We start from the raw sequence: 22,174 nt of genomic DNA on the forward strand, positions 1-22,174 counted from the left end.
CAGATCAATAGAAGGATGCAGATTCTCAGAGATTCAAAGATGGAACAGATGGTTAGAATGTATTATCTGCAGTCAGTCCCACCTCCACACTATCCTAGGTTGCCCTGGACTGGAGGGTGGTAGCAGCTGCCCACCCAGCCTGCTCATGCCAATGTAGTTACACACCATCCTGACATGGTTTGACCCCAGAAATCTTCATTTTGTTACTTGATGTAATTTATTCTATGCACGTGGAACACAATTTCAAGGTCAGAAAGAAGAAAGTTGTGAGTTAGAGTAGATAACACAGAAAGATTCTCTGGGGATGAAAAGAAGCCATCCAGGTAGAGAATGAAAAAGGCTGGGCACGTCCTTTGAAAACGGTATCTTCCTTTGCTCATAACCATAACAGATTTGACGAACTGTCTCTCCCTAGCCATTCCTTCATTTTGGAATCTTTTACACCATGTTATGAGTATGGCAGTCTTGAGCAAGACAAATGGAACTACTGCGAAGGTTTTGCTTGGTCAAGGTTTTTTACAAAAGAATACCCACATTCCGCAATAGATAGAATATTTTGTCTTCATCCCTCAGAAAGTGGCACCTATTGGAGTTTGAGGGCTAGACCCCAAATCAAGTAGAAGCATTTGTGGTTTGAACTGAAATATTTGCAGAGGCTCTGGGATTTTTTGGTGTTTGTTTCTTTTAAGCTGAAGAGGAAGCAAGTATATTTCATTCTCTCAATCTTCCATCACCTTCAAGGTATTCCCTCTGTTACCCCAGCTAACTAAGTATCTGGCTGAGCCACTGCAGTGTACAATTTTAGGTCAACCACACTCCTAATTTTGCCTTGCCTGTGTATCTATGGATGCATGTAAGATTTTTTTTGTTTTGTTTTTTGTTTTATATCCTGTTGTCATTATCAGTGCATTTGTTATTTGCCTTCAGGTTGATTCTGACTTATAGCAACTGCATCCTAGTGTTTTCCTAGCAGGATTTATTCAAAGAAATTTCAAAGGAATTTTCTTCAAAGGTGCCTCTTGCGCAAAGAGCGTTAGACTTGTCCAAAGCCACCAGTGGGTTTATAAGGCTGAGTATCGATTTGAACCCTGTTCTCTAGAGTCCTATTCCTAAAACTCAAACTACTATACCACACTGGCTGTATAGTCTGTTTAGCTCACTTAAATATTTTCTTTTGATCTAGAAAGCTGAGACAGCCATGTTTTGATAAATAAATATTTTATAGACAAGTTCAGTTTAGTTTAGAATGTCAGTTCATTTTAGCATTTACAAAGCATTTGCTCCAGAAACCAGATGAATCATTTAGACCCATCTAGAGTTGAGCCATATCGGTGGAACTGACATACACAAGTTCCCATTGATTCAGTGGATCTACTGTATTTGAGGCTAACCATTGAACTTGAGGCTTATTGTCTCCCAGCAATTTTTTTCATCAGTTGCTTGCAATCTCTGCTTTAATCTGAACTCCCCCAAGAAAGTACTTATGTACATGTACGCCTTTAAAATATATACACAATTTAAGAACTCTGTAAAATGGCCCCAAACAAAATAACAGTCCTTGTGACTGCATTTGAGGACATATGTTTTGTTATATTTTCAAAAACATCTACACATATAAGACACTTATTTGAGCAAATCAGCCTGGACATATCCACTTGAAATTAGGCAGCCAAACATTACTACAAATCAGACTGTGCAGGAATTTTTTCCTAGGGACTTTATATAATGGGTTGCATGAAACACAATGAACAAGGTCTTTTATTATATTTTAGCCACAAAATGTTGTGCTAATGGTATATCCTTGTATCTGTCATCTACATAATCTGTTGACCACATCTGCAAATGCATTTCCATAACTGCTTTTCTCCAATGGTAAAAAGCAAGCTCTGAGAAATAATGTTATCCGTCTTAAACAGCAAAAACCACTGGGGAGATTGTCCTGAAGAGCTCCCAAATCCCTGACACTACACAATCTTTGTCATATAACTTAAGTTTAATTATTTTGTATGCCTGAAGTACACTGCTATGTGTAGGTTTACCACAAGGCCAGGTTCAGAAAGCAGCACTGCACATCTCATTGCCCAACTGTGTCATCTGGCTTGCTCTTACTAGTATTTTGGCAAGTAGCAATAAACCAGAATCTGATGCAATAGTGGCATTTGGCTCTAATGGCTAAACCATACTTCTGTATGACAAGCATAAACTACATAGCAAACCCTGGGCATACATATTTCTACTGTAGACTAACCACAGCTTGTTGTGATGCTCAAACATGGATAAAATGTGGTTAATCTGAACTAATGGTAAGAACGGCAATTTGCTCAAAAAACCATTTTCTGATTAAAGGTTCAGTTCAGACAATGTGCTACACTCTGATTATTTAAAAAAAGAATTTGAATCATCCAGTATTTTTGTGGCCACCCAGAGGTCACATTAGTAGCAGCAGATGCTGTTTTCAATGGCCACTCTGGGTTTTACTGTGAACTTGAAAAGATGCTCCCACGGTCATGAACTCTATGACCAGAATCGCTGCTGTAGTTTGGATATGTTCTTTAAACTTCAGACTAAAACCTACAGCAGATGTGTGACTCCATAGGCAATGAAGCCACTAGCTGTCTCTCCACACCGGGATTCCTGTTTTTAATCCTCATACTTCTGAACCACGTTCAACCACAACTAATTTTAACTGAGATTACAACATTGCTTTATTTGCAAGAGGGGGAGATGATGTCCACACTCAGCAGACAGGAGTTATCCAGACAGAGGTTCAATTAGCTTGTTTTTAAAAAATATTGTGCTGACTCTCCTATACTGCTACATTGTTGTTCAGTATATATCAGTGGTTCTCAACCTGTGGGCCGCAGCCCTGCAGTGAGCCACGAGAACGAAAATCTAGTCCGCGAACCACCTTTCTCTTTATTTACTTATATTATTTTATTTATTTTATTTCCTCTCCTTTCCACAGAGCGGACCATTGCATTGGATAGACCACATCAGCTCTAGATTATTAAATATGGTTTTCTGTGGGCGAGTAGATGGTGACTACTGGATGGCATATGTTCTGTATCAGAAACTAGAGCTGATGTGGTCTATACAATGCAATTTTCTGAATCAGCACCCCAAATAACCAAACCGAATCTAAAGTTGGCCAAAAACTGATTCATAACCCTTTTGGTACTATTGTTGGAGAGTTGTCCCTGGTCAAGTAGGCCCTGGTCAAAAAAAGTTTGGGAACCACTGACAAGTCAACCTCATTCATAAATAAAGGACAGATTTGGAGGCCAAAATTATGGATTTTGATATAACTTGTGAATTAGTCAAGGATCATTGCAGGAAGAAGGGAAAGCAGCAATGGCACATCAGTGGGAAAGCTACCCTTAGCCACCACCGTGATTATCCTGTCCATGGATTTAAAAAATGTTATAGTCGCTCAGAGAAGGGGTGGCTCGATATTTTTAAATCAAAGTGATGATGCAGTATTAACACTTATCATGAAAAGGAACCAGCCCCATCTCTGAACAGAGTGGCAAAAGCAAACAGTTTATCTTTTATCTTCTCCCAGGGTGGCCTTTTGCCACTCTACTCAGAGAAGGGAATGGTTTCTTTTTTTAATAAGAATTAAAGTGCAGTACTTAAATAAATAAATAAATAAATAAATAAATAAATAAAATACTTTATTTGTATTCCACCCTATCTCCCCAAGGGGAATCAGGGCGGATTCCAACAGACAAAAAACATAGAGGCAAACATTCAATGCCTCACCACAAGTGCAAACTTAAATATATTCAAGACCCACCCAATCCCAAAGCAACCTAACACCAAGCAATCAATTATTAAAAGGACCCAAGCTTACACAAACGGTTACATTGTAAAATTATATCTCACCATAAAACCATCAAATTATTTATAACCATTAAAACATAAGCCATGCATAAGCAACCCCATTTTAGGGTCAATTTTTTAACTAATGTTTCTAGACTTATACATGAGTATGTACAGTACTCCCACCAAGTTTCCAGAACTGCAGCCAACTGAATAAATTATTGGGATGATGGGCTACCATCTTCCCAATAAGAGCCTTTATGTGTCTCTCTACTCTCTTCTGGGAAAAAGATAAGGTTGCCACTGTTGATTTTCCTGGCAGAACCTCAGATTTATGGTTAAGACATTCCTCAGAAAGCATTCCAAGGTATTTTAAGGTTTTGACTTGCTCTATTTGCATTCTCAAGAATCAAATATGCTTATTTGGCCTTTCCCCAAAAACAATAACTTTTGTCTTATTACAATTTATTGTCAGAAGTTCCTGTACACAATATCTTCAAGGCTTTCCAAATAAAACATCTCAGCCCTACCTGAGTGAGCAACACTGTCTGAGTATCACATTTCATGAAGCCTCTGGCACAACTCCCCACACTGAACGACAGGGGTGAGGAAAGTACAGCCCAACCCCTTTTTTGCACATACACAGACACAAAACTGCCTTCTCAAAAGAAATGAACATTTGGGAAAATTTTAATCCTGAAATAGCCCCAAGCCAGATAAAATTGCCTCAAGTGCTGTAGCTTTGTTTCCTTCATTCCTCACAATGCCTCAAACTCCAAATGCCCCCTAAGGAAAAAAAAAAGTTGAAATCAAACCAGAAATAATGCAGCACTATTGTCAGTTCTGGAAAAACACATGCATGTGATTGTCCAGGATTTGTTTATTTGTTTAATTTTTATCTCAACTTTCTCCTGACGGCAAACAATTGAAAAGAGTTTCATGGGTAGGAAACGGGCTACAAGTTAAGTTGCATCTACACAGTAGAATTAATACAGTTTGACACCACTTTAACTGCCATGACTCAATGCTATCCAATCCTGGGGATCTGTAGCTTTACAAGATCCTTAGTCTTTTCTGCGAAGTAGTGCTAGTACCTCACCAAGCTACAACTGGAGTAGGTTACAGCAGTTAAAAGTGGTGACAAACTGCATTAATTCTATGGTGTAGATGCACCCTAAGTGTAGTATAAGTAAGTTGTAGTACATTTAACTACAATTATAGCTTATTCTAGTTGATCCGACTTTCATTCTCTATTCTTCTGGTGCTGATTCCTTTGTGGTCTCTGAAATGTAATGATTACAGGAGAAATCTCTTTGGTTCAAAAATCTATCCTCTGATTCCTTTTCGACGCTGTGTAGGTGTGTGGCAAGAGTACTGGGTATAACAATTACAGAGAAATGGGATCCTTGCCCCCACCTTATCTCTTTAGAAAACAGTTCTTCCATATTCAACAAAAAAAGATGCTACAGTAATGTCACATGCAATTTGCAGACACTGATAGCTGGACTCCTAGTCACACAGGCCCTGAGATTCTCGGCTACTACCATATGCAGCCGTTTGAAGTTTTCACTCCAGATGAGTCTGAAGAAGTTACCTCCGCCAAGACATTTATTTCCTTGGGTTTTACTGGTCCTGCTACAGAGAAGCAGGACGAGGGAATACCCGCCCTCAGATCCAAGCCACCAGCTCTGGAGTGCCAGCTGTAGCCATTTCCAATAACGCCAGAGGCCTGGGTTCCCCATGCATCAGAGCCAGGAATACCGCTCAGCGGGGGCTGTGATGACAGCCAGGGGCCATGGATATTATCAACACTCTTTTCCCTCCACTGTGCAGTATTCCCCAGTCCCTGCATTTCTATCCCTGCAGAGCAGGTGCAATCTTTAGCCTCCATGCTGAGAGTTTAATTGCTGAAACTCAGGGACAGCTGCTCTTGATCATCTCCAAATTGGTCTCCAGCAACCATGCCTGCCACCATCTCCCTTGCTACCTAGGGCCATATTAATAAGCAGGGTGACAAGTACCAGAGTGCCGGGACAAAGATGTTCTGTCCTCAACAGTTCCAGTCTCTTTGCTTCTGCTGGCTTTATTTCGATCCTTTCGGATGCTCAACTGCTGAATTTGTGAGTAGAGTAGAGAACATTAACTACTGTCTTCATAAGGGAAAAGGATGGATTGCATTATACAGCTTCTAGTTCTTGCAACACAAACTGGCCACGCATAAGCCACCTCCTACAAAAACAAAACCTGAACCAAAGACAACATGCTTCACCAGGACCTTCTCAACAATGTGTCTACATCTGTGTTTGCCAATCTGGCACTCTCCAACCTACATTTCCATCTCTCTCAACCACATGGTGGCTTTGCTAGCTAAGGGGAATAGTATTCTAACACATCCAAAGGGAGGCTGATTTCCATGAGAGAGACACAGTATGTTCACTTGATAATGTGGTTATTTCTTAAGATTGACCCTCATTTTGGTTTGACTTTAGCAGACTATATCATTATTAATCCGAACACTTTATATCACAGTAGGGATCATGCAGTCTTCCAGATAAGGACTGCGGGTCCTAGCAACCCTAGTCAAGACACATAATAATGAGGAGTGCTTGGAATGGTAGTTTATCAATATCTGGAGAATCACATGTTTCTCATCCTGAAGGAGGATACATATGTTAAAGAATATAATCAAAGCAGAGCCGGGAATGAATATATTACAATCAACATTAGTTTTTTGGGGTAATAAGAATGTAGCATGTCTATTTTTAAAAATAAAGTAGAGTCTTGCTTATCCAACATAAATGGGTTGGTAGAACACTGGATAAGCAAAAATGCCAGATAATAAGGAGGGATTAAGGAAAAGCCTATTAAACGTCAAATTAAGCACCAAAACATCACATTTTACAACAAATCAACAGAAAAGGCAGTTCAATACACGATAACGTTATGTAATATATTGAATTGGATTTGTAATTTTATGTCTGTTTTTAATATTATTGTTTTGGTTCTGTCTTAAGATGTTGTTTATTATGTTTATTATGTTTAACTTTGTTGTATGGGATTTTTGAAAACTGAATGTTTTTTATGTTCCTGTTAGAAACCGCACTGAGTCCTCTCGAGGAGATGGAGCGGTATATAAATAAAGTTTTATTTTTATTATTAATATATTATAGTAATTACTGTATTTATGAATTTAGCACAAAAGCATCACAATGTATTGAAAACATTGACTACAAAAACACTGACTACTAAAAACTTGACTACAAATAAAGATAGAATTGCATAAAATGAACTTACAGTAACAACATAGTTGTAAGTTACATCCGTAAAAAGTTCAGTCCTCTGAAGATTTCAAAAAATCTGTGATCCTTGCCTGCCTAGAGAAACAGCTGTGGATCCGGGTGGGAGGCAGACTGTGTTGGATAATACAAAATGTTTGATGAGCGAAGGTTGGATAAGCGAGACTCTACTGTAATGATGTTACTTTTTATTTTCTACTGTGAAATTTTTGGATTGTTAGGAGAGATTTTAAAAATATTTTGTAGTAAATAAATAAGAAAATTATCCTCAAAGTAACATTAAATCCAACACTTTAAAATAACAGGTCACGTTAATCATTTTTAAAAAAATTAAAAAACAAAAAGTAAAAAATCGTTTTTCAAAAGATAGTTCCATGCTCTGAATAAGAAGAGCCAAATATAACAACAACAACAAAAAGAAAGCAAATGCAGGAACTGAAATGTGAGATTATGACATGAGGGAAGACTGCCAATATTTACTGAGCTTACAAAAAATGTGGTGAAATCACAGATTTCATGGTGGCACAAATTAAACTGAAAGTCTGTGATATTTTCTACCACTAAAAGCAGAGCTAGTCTGTGGTTTGAGTTGAAGTCAAGCAGAGTCACTCAACATAGTCAAAATGAATTGGCTTTGACAGTAATGAAGCAGAAATATTATCTGCCTAGGGATGCATCTACATTGTAAAACTAATGAAGTTTGACATCACTTTAGCTGTCATGGCTCAATGCTATGGGAGTTGTGGTTTTCCAAGGTCTTTAGAATGATAATGCTTCATCAAACTTCAAATCCCACGATCTACCATATATAGTCCCACACACCCCTGATAAGGCGGCATAGTTAAGACTGCCACAGGCAGTTGGCAGGCTTTACTTCAAGTTTCATATGCTGCATCTACCCGTCACTATCTCTCCCTGAAGGTGAATGCCACCTACATTAGAAGCAAAATGTAGACCATACACTCAACTCCTTAATTCTTCCCAGAAATCTTGTAGAACAGGTGCTGCTACAAGGACCCAAAAAGTTATAATAAATTACCAGGCAAGTAACAACTAGAAAGATTTCTGAAGGTCAGGGCTAAAGCCAATTTTGGTTCTTCTAAGGAACTCCAAGAGGAAAAAAGCTAAAACACTTATATTTCAATTTCTATGTGGGCTTCCCTGGTAAGGCTTGTTTTAAAAGGGAAAGGAACACTGTGAGCCCTGAAGAGAAAAAAAATCATTTATTTTGGCTAGAGAGCACATGTTGTGGAGACACCACATCTTGCCTGACTGCCTAAAGGAAACCACCACCTATCATTTCTTCTCCAAATCTCCATCTTTTGCTGAAAAACAAAACGGAGGCCTCTTTTGGGGATAAGAGAAATGTACGTGCCATCATGCTAACAGGTCTAATTTTAAGGAAAGGCAACACAGAGTGGGAGGCTTCACATAAGTGAGTCAACGCAGCAACCTGATTCCCAAGATTTAACATGAATTACTTGGCATGAGAACAGTGAAGATTGTAAGCTCTGTCGAGTTTGGTAGTGCTCTTTCTCCCACATACACAAATTCACACATGTTCATGGCCCACAACCCAATCACTAAGTGAGGGGGAGATAGACAGAGCTGGCATCAATAACCACTGTCCAAAGACTTAGACCTTCCCTGCCCATGCTCTCCAAAATCTAACCTGCAACTCAAAGGAGGCACTGGGAATATCTCTGAATGATACCGTACGAGACTTACTGCAGGAAAGTAAATGGCAGCTAGGTGTAGTTGCCCACCACCACAAATGCTGTTACCCTCTGGAAGATAATCACAGCCCTCTAACACAGAAGTAAGCAACACTTCACAACACTTTACCTAAAGGGCCCACAAACTTAGAACTCTACCAAGAAGTAGAGATGGGTTTTCTTTGAAGGTAAAACTTTTCACAAGCTGAATAGAACCCCCATGTCTTAAGCCAGTGGTTCTCAACCTGTGGGTCCCCAGATGTTTTGGCCTTCAACCCCCAGAAATCCTAACAGTTGGTAAACTGGCTGGGATTTCTGGGAGTTGTAGGCCAAAATATTTGGGGATCCACAAGTTGAGAACCGCTGCCTTAAGCTGTACATCCATTCATGTTCAGAATGCTGTGTTAGTTAGGTCTTATACTGTATTTCATGTTCTTAACTATTATTGGGTTTCTTTACCATACACTGAAACACACATATCAAGCACATGTTTTTAGCCATTTCCAGCACGTATCTAATGAAATTATGTAATTCTAACTTCAGATAAGGTGATGGAGTAAGCACTCATTCTCTGTTGACTTACGTGATTTGATATCTTTTAAGTTTTTCATATTATTTGGACCAATTCTGACCAGAGGCTCTCCCTTCTTGATGTCAACATTCCAGATGGCTAAAGAGAACTAAAACTGTGCCATGCACAATCAAATCCTTAGGCATTTTCAATATTCATGCTGCTTACCCTTCATCACAGTCCTGAGATTGTATAACCATGTTTTTGCAAGCTCTTGACTCCACTAGAAGGAGCTCTCCTTAGTAAAAGAATGAGAACTATGTTGACTTCAAATGCTGTTGAACTGTTCTTCCCATCATACCTCAGCACTGGCTATCTGACTATAACTGATGAGAGCTGCAGTTCAACAACATCTGGAGAACAACACGTTCCCCAGCCTTGCTTTCACATTACCTGACCTGAAGTAGCATATCTTGCAAACCTCTGGATAGAGATAGACATATTTAATTTAACTGCATGGCACTCTAATAAGCAGGCAATGTAAAAAAAAGGACATCTGCATAACTAACTATATTCTCATCCTGAGACAAATCAGTTCTCAACTCTGCTGACAGGTTTTCCCCATACAACACCAACCTTAGGCATAATTTTCCCCTTACATGTCCTTTTGTCATGTCCTGCAAAAACAAGAAATTTTGTGGTACCTTCACACAAAAATAAAAAAATTGCATTTGTTCCTTTCATCACTTTGTATAGTGTGCAAATGCATCTTATAGCAATGCCAAGGATTGCCTTACAGCACAGCAAAACAACTTCTAAGAAGATAAGATCATGTCCCATTCTCCCATCACTTTTCAAACATTGATGAATACAATTTGAGAACTCAAAAGGTCATACAAATGTCATAGTCATAGAGGGCTGCTACACTGCATTCCTCTATCTCATCCATACTGACCTGGACACCAATGGCTGTAATGGTACCATCCAACTTTCATAAATTCAACTCACATACAAAGAAAGCCAATTTTATATGGGATTAGTCTCAACCAGTTGGTTCTTTTTCAAAGGAAGTGAAAGGGGAGAGGATAAAAGCCTTTGACAATAGCGGGAAAAGGTTCTTTGGCTGGAAAAGTAGGAGTCATGGTAGTGTGAAAAAAGAAAACCTACCATTTTAGCTTAATCTCAGAGCAAAGGTTGGGGCAGCACACACAAGATGACTCTCAATATGGTCTTTATGCAATTTCCACCCATTCTAGTGCAATTTCCACCAAGAAGTCTACAGTATATTACAACTACTGATTCAAAATCCACCACAGATGAAAGGATGTCAACTAACTGCTTTCTAAAACAAAACAGCAAGCAAACTATCTGTACAATATTCATAAGTGTTGTTTAGGCATTAGCTCTTCATGAGCAAAGTTTTGCAAGTGTGATCAGCCTCCCTTCCTTAAAAAACATCTTCAAGCTTAGACACATTTTCTGGAATTGAGGTAAAAGAACTTGAGCGAGACATAGGAAGTTGGACTGGGTAGCTTCAAAAGCCCTTCACATTAAGATTTGGGCCCAAACTCACAGTGATAGCTTACCTGACACAGAAACTCTCATGACTGCCTCCAAAGGCCTGTTGTTATCCAAGGCCCTGCTCAGGCGTAGCTCTCCGGTGCTGTGGTTCAGAAGCACCAGCTTTAGCTCATTGCCTTGCTCAAAACTATAGGAAAGTGTATCAGAGACATCAGGGTCAGAGGCTGGGATCCTGCCAATCACACCAGTGGGGAAACTGCTGGACCTGTTTGTGATGTAGTTGTTGAAGATGATCTCAAAATTTTTCAAGATGGGAATGTTGTCATTTTTATCCCGCAAACGGACATGCACCGTAGCCCGGCTTACCAACGGAGCAGAAGTAGCTTGGACCACAATGACATACTCAGACTTGGTCTCATAATCCAAATCCATCAATGCCGTCAGTTCTCCTGAGAAGATATCAAGTTGGAAGACCTCAGGGATATTACCTTCCACTATCTGGTACATGATCTGAGCATTGGTGCCTTCATCCGGATCACTGGCAGTGATCCGGGCCACCACTAATCCAATTGGGCTGTTCTCCTCAACAAAGATATCAAACTCATCCTGTTCAAAGACTGGAGGATTATCATTGACATCAAGAACAGTAATATGGACTTCAATAGGTGTCCTCATGGCCGGTACACCCTTATCCACTGCATATGCCCTGAGTTCATATAAAGGAACATTTTCCCTGTCCAACCTACGCAAAGTCCTAACAATGCCAGAGGTGGATTCAATTATAAAGTCTCCATCACCATCATCCCCACCCTGAAAGGTGTAGAACACCCTTCCATTCAGCCCAGAATCTCTATCTGTGGCAGAAACCTGCAGAACACTAGTGAAGGCTGGGACATCCTCATATACAGAACCTTGGTAGTTATCTCTTAAGAACTGAGGTGCATTGTCATTTACATCATTGACTAGTATTTCTAAGTAGGTGGTGTCTGATTTTTGTGGGATGCCATTGTCCCGGGCAGTAATTGCCAATGTGTAAGACACCTGATCTTCATAGTCCAAATCCATCTGGGTGGTAACAGCACCAGTGTCCATATCAATCTTGAACTGAGGAATGCTGTCCTCCATGAAGTAAGTGATACGGGCATTCTCCCCTGTGTCTTCATCAGTAGCACTAATGATCACTACTGTGGTACCCACTGGCCTGTCCTCATTGATGTTAACAGTGTAATGAGAGCTCTGGAACACTGGCCGGTGGGTGTTGGCATCAGTCACGTTAACAAAGACCTGAGCAGTATCAAGCCGAGTGCCATCTGAAGCCGTAATCGTAAGCAGATAATGGCGCTCTAATTTGTAATCCAAGGGAAGGGCCAAGGTAATGAGACCACCACCACTCTGACTGGTTATGGAGAAGCGATTGCGGGTATTCCCATTGGTGATCTGGTAGGTGATGACACTGTTGACATCCCGGTCAATGGCAGAGACCGTAAGGACACTGGTGCCCACAGCAGCATCTTCATTGAGACGCATGCTGTATTCCTTTTGAGTGAACTCTGGATTGTTGTCGTTGACATCCAGAATGGTAATACTGACACTGGCTGAAGAGGTCATGGGGGGATTTCCATGGTCTCGGGCCTCCACCCCAAAATTATAGAAGTCCACATTCTCACGGTCCAACTCAGAGGCCACCAAAATCCAGCCTGTGTTGTTATTGATAGAAAATGGGAAATCAGAGCTAATGTCCACCAGAGCATACTCCAGACGAGCATTTTCTCCTGAATCTGCATCAATGGCTTGGATGTGGATGACAGAGTAGCCCACGGGCACGTTCTCCAGCACCGTGGACTGGAAAGGGGTGCTGACAAAGATTGGGCTGTTGTCATTCACATCCAGGACCTGGATAGCCACCAATCCACTGATATTTGAAAGCGGAGGTCTTCCTCCATCCTGGGCCCGAATGCGCAAGGAGTACTCCTTATTCATCTCATAGTCCAGTTGGCTGACAACATCAATGTTCCCCGTCTGGGCATCAATGTAAAACTGCCCCCGGGTGTTGCCGCTCATGATGCTGTAATGCACCAGGGCATTGCTGCCTTTGTCCCGGTCTGTCGCATTGACCCGCAGGACGTGGGTGTTGGAAGCCACATTCTCGGGCACCTGCACCACGTAGCGTTTCTCACTGAACTGCGGCGAATTGTCATTGTCGTCCTCCACCGTGATATGGATGGTGGCAGTGGTGCTGCGCGGCCCGGGGTCCCTGCCCTGGTCATTGGCTTCTACAATGAGCTGGTAGGACTCCACCGCTTCTCGGTCCACGAGGCCATTGGTGCGGATGACGCCTGACTTGGGGTCGATCTCAAAGATCTTGTTGACCCCACGGCCGTTCAGGAGGTGGTAGAGAATGTTGGCATTCGGGCTGGCGTCCCCATCAGTGGCTCGCACCGTCAGCACCTCGTAGCCCACCTCCAGGTTCTCCCGCATGCTCTCTTTGTACTCCTGCTGCTCGAAGACAGGGTCATGGTCGTTGGTGTCAGCGACGGTGACGGAGAGTGTGGCCATGGCCGTGCGGCGCGGCACGCCGTGGTCCGTCGCTGTCACCCGGAAGACGTGGCTGCTCTTGGTCTCCCGGTCCAGCTCCTCGGCCGTGGTGACCGCGCCACTGCGGGGGTCGATGGCAAAGAAGCTGTTGGAGCGGCTGTCGAAGAGGGCATCCATGGAGTAGTCCAGGCGGCCCCACTCGCCCTCGTCTGGGTCTACCGCCTTCAGCACGATCACCGGCGTGCCAGCCGGGCGGTTCTCCGGCACCGAGACCTGGTAGGTGGGCGCCTGGAACTGGGGGCTGGCGTTGGCATTGCGCTTCTTCCGCAGGCGGTCTCCCGGCAATTGGGGGCCACGCTCTTGGTGCACTTCACGGAGGGAAGCGGCCAGGCCCAAGTCCCAACGGACAAAGGTCTCCTCGGCCTCCTCCTCTTGGCGGCAAAGGAGGCCCAAACGCGTGGGGCGCCCTGCCCGGAGGCACAGCGCCCAGGGCGGAAGGACGGCCTCTCCGGGCTGGAGGGGGGGCCCCTGGACCCCTCGCAGGCGGCACTTCAAGGGGCTTCCTCCTCCTCCTCCTCCCCACCAGGCCTCGGGCGGCAAAGGCACGCGGGCGGCGGGCTCCAAGCACAGCCCTCGGGTCTTTCCCCGCCGCAACCTCCCGCCGGGCTCCCGGTGGGAGAGGACCAAGCGGCTGAGCAGCGAGGGCGCCCCGTCCTGCCCACCGGGTCCCGGCAGGTGCGCCCAGAGGCCGCGCGTGGCTCCAGGTGAGCGGCAGAGCCACGCTGAAGGCGGCGGCGGCGGCGAGGCGGGGAATGCGGTAGGAGGCTCGGCGGGGCTCCGGGCGGCGCAGGGCGGCGGGGGGCTCTGGCCTCGGGGGCAGGCGGGGATGCCCAGCGCCAGCAAGAGCAGCACGGCCCGGCCCGGGGCGCAGCCGCACCAGCCGCCGCCCATCTCCCGCCGCCGCCCGCAGTCTGTTCGTCCGTCGGTCAGCGGCCGCGCTTCATGCCAAGCCGGGAGTGCGGCGATGCGGCCCCCTCCTCGTCCTCGTCCTCCTCCGATCGCTTATCTCTGCCTCCTCCGCTCCCCGTCCCCGCCGCAGCCCGCCGCCTGCCAAGCAAGCCTGGTTCGGCTCCGCTGCGGCAGGCTCATTTCCATAGACCCGCGGCTCTTAAAGGAGACGCGTCCTCCTCCTCCTCCTCCTCCTCCTCTTCTTCCTCTGCCGCCGCTGCAGCTGCAAAACGAGAGGAGGCGGCGAAAGGGCCCTTTCCCGCGCCTCCACAGCGCCACGCTTCCCCCCAGCGGCGGCAGGAGGAAGGGCAGCGGGGCTTCTTTTGTGCCAGCCAACCGCGGCACCTGTTTCCGAAGCACTGGAGCGGGGAATCCACCGAGCCCTTCCTTCCGTCCATCTGGCCTCGTTGCGCGGGATCGGAGGCCTCCCACTCCCGACTCCGTGGGCTGCGTGACCGGAAGGGATCGCCAAGAGGGCAGGAGAAGGGACAGGCAGGCCTCTACAAGCAACAACCACCTCAACAGTAGTACCAGTAGTAGTAGTCATGATGAGAATAATAACACTATGTAACACGATTTTTGTTCCTGGGTTATAAATGTCCTTTCCTGATTGGTTCTATCATAAAGACATGGGAAAAGTTTATTAAACTGCCAAAACTTTGTTTTTGCGGGACATCCTGGAGCACGTTTTGCTATAGTTTTTTCGATTAATGTCTTATGGAGTTTCAACCAATTCAGCATAGTTTGTGGCAGCCACAAAAATGAAGTTTCTGGAATATAACAACTACTTTCAAAGTAAGTACTACACAGTTAAACAGGAAATATTATTTTCAAACCAGGAACAGAATTTTTTTCAAATGTTGTTACATAGTGTAATAAATTTTATTTTATTTATTACCCGCCTCTGCGGATGACTCAAGGCAAGGTACAATGTAGTCAAAAACGTGTGAATATAAAATATGTACAATAAATTACATAGATAACACAAAAATATATATTTAAAACCTGAAACAAAATTGACCTATAGTAGCCATAGAATGTAAATCGAAACTTATGATTGAAAATTGTCTGGATCGGCCTGCCAGAAGAGATGTTTTTCAATTGCATTTTAAATTCTGACTGCTCATTCAGTTGTCAGAGCTCTTCCAGCAGGTTGTTCCACAGTCTTGGGGCGGCCAAGGAAGAGGTCCTCTGGGTGACGGTCGCCAGGCGGGTTCAGGCTGGTTGGAGCAGACGCCCCCAGGGGACCTCAGTGTCCTAAAAGGTGGATTGTTTGGGAGAAGACGATCCTGTAGGTAATCTGGACACAAACCATGCAAGACTTTAAAGGTCAAAACTAGCACTTTGTACTTTCCCTGGAAACTCATTGGCAACCAATGAAGTGGCTTTAATATGGGTGTAATATGTTCACTCCTAGATGTTCCTGTAACTAATCTAGCTGCCATCTTTTGAATCAACTAGCATTTCCAAACTTGGTACAAAGGTAGTCCAATATAAAGCACATTGCAGAAGTCCAACCTTAAGGTTTCCAGTGCATGCACTACCATCTTCAGGTCCACCAAATCTAGGAAGTGGCGCAGCTGGCGTATCAGCCAAAACTGATAGTAAGCAGTCCTGACTGTCGCATCTACTTGGGCTGATATTTTGAGAGAAGGATCCAGGATCTGCCAACGCAGTCTTTCAGGGGGAGTGTAACCCCATCCAGGACTGCTTGACACACCTCCACTGCCAGATTAAGACCCTTGATGGCAAGCACATCTGTTATGACTGGATTTCCTCCTCCAGGCATTCGTTCAGAGGAGACATACTATCCTTAGCTGAGGATATTTTTGAAGGCATGGAGAAATATATTTGGGTGTCATCAGCATACTGATAAAACTCTGCCCCACATCTCTGGATGATCTCTGCCATTGGTTTCTTGTAATGTTTAAAAGCATTGGGGCAGACTGGCCCCTTGTGGGAAACCACATAACAGCTCCTTTTTGACAAGCAGTTATTCCCAAGTGACACCATCAGGAACTTGCCTGAGAGGTACAATCGGAACCACTGCAACACAGTGCCTCCAATTCTCAGCACTTCCAGGTGTTCCAGAAGGATACTGTGGTCGATGGTATTGAAAGCCACTGAGAGGTCTAGCAGCACTAACAGGAACACACGCCCTTTGTCAGTTTTAAGATGGAGATCATCCACTAAGGTGACTATATCAGTCTCAACTCTCTATCCTTCTCTGAAGCTGTTTTGGAAAGGGTCAAGGAAGTCTATGTCATCCAAAACTGCCTGGAGTTAAGGGTCAACTGCCTTCTTAATCACCTTGCCCAAAAAAGGAAGATGAGAGACTGGTCTGTAATTACTAATATCCAGGAGATCATGGGAGGATTTTTTTTTCAGCAGTAGTCTATCTACTACTTCTTTTAAACAGAATGGAAAAATCCTTTCCCTGATAGATGTATTGATAATTTGTTGTATTTGAAATCTAATTGCTTCTCCTCCCTGGAAGACCAGCCAAAAGGGGCTGGAATCAAGAAAGCAGATTGTCCTTTTTACTAGTCCCAGCAGCTTGTCCACATTGACAATACTCACCAATTTGAACTTTTCCAATGTAATCCCATTCAAAGAGTTGCTGGACACCTTGTTGTTGGCTTCTGCTCCAATTATAACATCTAAGTCAGCTCTTATGCAATATTTTTATCTGCAAAATGGACACATCTCATTTAAGAGCTACCAAAGATTCTAATAATGGGTTCAGAGGGGATGGTACCTCAGTTTAACCTCTCACCACTTCTCATTGCTTAGCTGGATGTGAATCTGTAGATGCAATACCTGCAGATAATAAAGTTTTATTCATTGCACCTCTTGCTACCTTATAAGATGTCCTCTGCATCATGTCTTGTCACATAAAATTATAGTAACACCAATAATTACGATAAAGTTGTTGTGGTGGTGGTGTGCCTTGATGCCATTTCCAACTTATGGCAACCCCAAAGCAACCCGGTCATTTTTTTACCTTGGAAAGATGACACACAAATTAAGAGATGGTGGGTAATTTTAGATTGATTGTAGTGATTTTATTTTGCATTATTTCATTGTCTGGTTGTTAGCTGCTTTGAATATCATAATAAAGAGTAGTTTATTACACTTCATTAATAAAGTATAAATGCAAGTGCCTTCAAGTCTTTTCCAGCATGACAATTCTAAAGCAACACTAGTAATAGAAATGGCTGGAATTCTATCCTTAGCTTTGTAGCAAAGTAGTCTCTTCCAGCCCAATCTTAACTTTCCAAGTAGCAGCCGCTGCAAACAATGGGAATCTGTTCTCCTATCAATCATAGAATAATAGAGTTGGAAGGGACCTCATGGGCCATCCAGTCCAACCCCCTGCCAAGAAGCAGGAAATTGCATTCAAAGCACCCTCGACAGATGGCCATCCAGCCTCTGCTTGAAAGCTTCCAAATCAGGACTCAGTAAACTGGTGTTTGGCTTATTCTCCACCCAAGATTAGGATTCAAGTTGGTGCACAAATAAACACCCCTCAAAAATCAACATTAGAATAGAATTAAACTACAGGTTGAATATGCCTTATCTTAAATGTCAAAATCTAAAATACTCCAAAATTAAAACTTGTTGACATGTGTGGCTGAGATATTGAAACCTTCACTTTCTGTTGGTTCAGTATACACAAATGTCATTTCATGCATGACATTATTTAACATATTGTATAAAATTACATTCAGGTTGTGTGTTTAAGATTTATATGAAATGATTTTTGGGTTTAAATAAGATGTGTCACTATGGATATGTAAATATCGGTATTAAAAAATCTGAAAAAATCCAAAACACTTTGGGTTCTAAGCATTTTGAATAAGAGATGTTCAGCCTGCATTAGCAATATCGAAACAAATCAAAGCATGTACTTACAGATAATAAAATCAGTGAAAAACTATGCAAATTAAACACAACAGCACTCCTTTAAAGCTCTTTCCTTATTCCAAAGTGCCTGTTGGAATAAAACAAAGGTTTTGCTGATAACACAACCCCAGGCAGTCATTTCTAGCCTCTAAGGAACGGGATTCCAGAGCTTAGGAGCAACCACTAAGAAGATACTGTCTCATTTACCTACCAGTTGTACCTATAAAGGTGATGGGACTAAAAGAAGGGCCTCTCCTGAGGATCTCATTGTCTGGGCAAGTTCATCCAGGGAGATATAATTTATCCGATATCAAAAGAGCCGATTAAAAGTGTAAGAAGAACTCTGCTGGATCAGGACAAAGGTCTACCTAATCAAGCATTCAGTTAACAACCAGATACTTATAAAAACCCACAAAGACATTAGCAGAACAAAAAGCGATATTGAGCACAATGTTGTCTCTGTGGCATATTAAGTTCCATATCGTCTCCGCTCTGCTACAATGGCAATAATACAGTGGTTAGTAGTCAATGATGGCCATATCCTCCATGAAATTGTCTAATTCCTTTTTAAGACAATCCAAGTTGATGCCATTGGTTATGTATCATGGTAGCAAATTACAAAATTTTGCTGTGGAGCATGCAAAAAGTCCTCTCAGTCTTTCTTCCATCTCTCTTAATTTGATTTCATTGAAAGATCTTGGGTTCAAGCATAAGGAATGAGGGATAAAAACATTTCCCTGCTCAGTTTCCTCATGTTGTATATCATTTTATAAACATGTATTCTTGTCCTTACTTACTTGCCTTCTTTGTTGAAGCTAAAAATCCTAAAGGTTGCAACCATTTTTTATGCTGCAGATGCTCTAGCCTCCTGATCCTTTGTCTCTGCACTTTCATTTTCAAGGTGCAATGACCAGAACTATGCATCATTCATATCATAGATTTGCATAAAGATGCAATGATAGAGGCAGTCTTATTTTCTACTGCTTTCATAATGGTTCCTAACATTTCACTGTGACCACACATGGGGGCAGCAATTTCATCCCATGTCCCCAAGATCTCTTTCTTGGCCAGTCAGTTGCCAGCTACATCACTACCTTTATTATATGGAGTTAAGATTTGTTTTTGTAAAACCCAACATATATTACTTTACACTTGCACACATGAACTGTGCTTGCTATTTCAATATCAGTTTCTTGACCAGCACGGACAATGAACATAATTTCCCACCTTACTTGCGCATACCTTTTCCTTTTGAGGTCAGTTGCAATGTTTAGCATTGTTGGAAACAGCAACCTTCTACAAGCCTTCTATACTAGTTACTGTATATACTCGAGTATAAGCCTAGTTTTTCAGCCCTTTTTTAGAACTGAAAAAAAACCTCCTCAGCTTATACTTGGATGAAGGTCCTGGTGGGCTTATATTCAGGTCGGCTTATACTCAAGTATATATGGTATATTTATTATTTTTCTCTTTTTATTATTGGTATTGTTACATTTATTATTTTACTCTATTATTGTTGTTACTTTCACATTTATTTTACTCTATTTTTATTATTATTAATACATTTATTATTTTACTCTATTTATTATCACGTTTATTATTTCACTCTATTATTATTAAAAGGATACATAAGCACATTGACATTGAAGAAGATGAAGATAATGATTTAATCAGAGTTGAACAGTCATATCTTAAATTACAGTTTGATGTAAAGATTCAAAAACATTTAAACTACTGATGCCTCAATTAATGTAATTTTATTGGTATCTTGGCTTATACTGGAGTCAATGTTTTCCCTGTTTTGTGGTAAAATTAGGTGCCTCGGCTTATATTCAGGTCGGCTTATACTCGAGTATATACGGTATTTGTTATGTAAATAATTGTGATTGCTTACTATATTGTATGTATATATTAATATGCAGTTTTCCCTTAACTCTATGTTGTTTGGGGTTGTGGGAAGGACCGCAGACCATGTAACCAGATCTGGGACCAGATCTATTCAGACTGAGACTCCATTTTAGAAGTAAAGTACAATTTAGAAGTCAGTCAGTACAGTATGCAATTGTCAGTGGTAGTATATAGTGTGAGTATGCTGCAGTGAGTAATCAGTTTTATTGAGTCAGTGTTCAGTAATGTACTAGACTGAAGAGAGTGTTAGTCTGTATGCAACAGAGAAGAGACTAAAACAGAATGCTTTAGAGAACAGACGGTTTAAACTCTCAACCAATAAGAAATGTACCTGTATGCTGAATACATGAAGTTTGTAAGTAAATCAAGGATGTTACTTTTAACAAGTCATGGTCTCTTGAGAACATGATTTAAAACCAATATATTTTATGGGAGAGTAGATGTTTCTTGGGCAAATGAAATAACACTTCTGAAGATCTGCTATATATTTTGTGCATTGGCATACCTTTGTTCCTAACAGTTCAGAGAGATAACCAGATATATCAGTCTAACAACTGAGATGCCTACTTTACCTTGCATGAATACTAGTGGATATTTATCACTAAAGAGAAGATTCATTCAAATGAGTATTTAACTCTTCTCGGGAAGATCATACTTTACAAAGGTTATGAATATTCCAAATAGTTTGAATGCCAATTAATCTCCAAAATGGTCACTCTTCCAAAAGGTTATGGAGATTCCTGGTTTTCCAAAAGGTTGTGAACTCTAAAAGTTCATGCTTTTCCAAAAAGCATAGTCTGGGAATTGTAGACAAAAATTATAGACCAAAAATAACTTTGCCAGCACAAAGAAGTTTCTAGGGAAGGGGAAGTAGTGTTATATGCAGAAAGTGCCTGTTCAGATTAAAATAGAGCTTAAAGTATAATTGTTTTGGACTATAACTCCCAGAATTCTCTAGTTGTTTGAAATATTCTCAAAATTGCTGTCCAAGGAAAAGTATTGGATATTCTAGTATCTCAGGTATCATACAATGAGAGATATCTTCAACTGAAACACAAACAGCCAATACAATTTCAGGAGACAACATTTTACTAGATGTGCAAACCATTAGAACTCATGCAAGCCTATCTTCCAGTATTCAGGTGAGCTGCATTCAGTGCTACTCTGTGACTGTGAAACAATTGATTAACAATTGATTTCCAATCAGTTTCCAAGAATACTGAAAGGAGTGAGGAATGCTGCTCATTTACTGCAAATCTTGGTTGCATTAAAGTCATTAACCTGAATTCAATGCAGCTGTGCCAAAGAACATAGTGATCTAGATGACAAGGTTAGACCTGAAGAACCATATGGACTGTGCTGGACAGCACCCTTCACCAGGACACACAATTCCTTGGCTGAAAAAAGAAAACCTCATGCCACATCCTCCAATTTGTTCTTTTGCTGGGTGGAAGTGCTTCTTTAAAAGTCAATACCTTCAGTTTTCACACTGCCTCACTCACTGCAGTTGAGCACTAAGAGTACCTTCTTTTCCTTGAATGGTATCACTACTGCTATGCTTGCTGTTTAAATAACACAAACCATGTCACCAAAGCCACTGTGGCTCTTGATGGTGGGCACTAGACAAATTTACATGGCACTAATGAAAATACAATTTTCACACATGACATCACTGAAGGTGCAAAAAGAAACTGGCCAAGTGTATATAGATTTACAATACGAATACTTTAGTTGTTCTGTGTTGCCTGTATTGCACATTTTTTACTTTCAAGTTAGTAGAGTTCTGATGGCTAACAGAACAGAAGTCTAATGTAAGACCACAAGGAAATAAGAAAAGCAAAACAAAGTTCAATTTCATTCCAAATTCTGTTCCTGCACTGGTCAACAGAATTTCCATAGGAAATGCCTAGCCAGGACATGGTTATTCACTGGCTTTAAACAAATAAAGAACA

General features: G+C 41.9%; 1 protein-coding gene across 2 annotated transcripts in view; it reads right to left on the reverse strand.

Moving 5' to 3' along the window:
- The window catches only part of celsr2 (cadherin EGF LAG seven-pass G-type receptor 2), a 132,528-nt gene extending 117,897 nt beyond the window's left edge, over window positions 1-14,631 (reverse strand). Inside the window, exon 1 of one of the 2 annotated variants that reach the window (XM_062978412.1) lies at window positions 10,931-14,631. In XM_062978412.1, the coding sequence (XP_062834482.1) occupies window positions 10,931-14,351 (3,421 nt within the window). In that variant the 5' untranslated portion in view covers window positions 14,352-14,631. The remainder of the gene's footprint in view (window positions 1-10,930) is intronic. The other variant, XM_062978411.1, reaches the window with a different exon arrangement.
- Window positions 14,632-22,174: the final 7,543 nt, after the last annotated feature.

This window comes from Anolis carolinensis, chromosome 4, assembly GCF_035594765.1.
Source record: "Anolis carolinensis isolate JA03-04 chromosome 4, rAnoCar3.1.pri, whole genome shotgun sequence".
NCBI classification, from domain to species: Eukaryota; Metazoa; Chordata; class Lepidosauria; order Squamata; family Dactyloidae; genus Anolis; species Anolis carolinensis.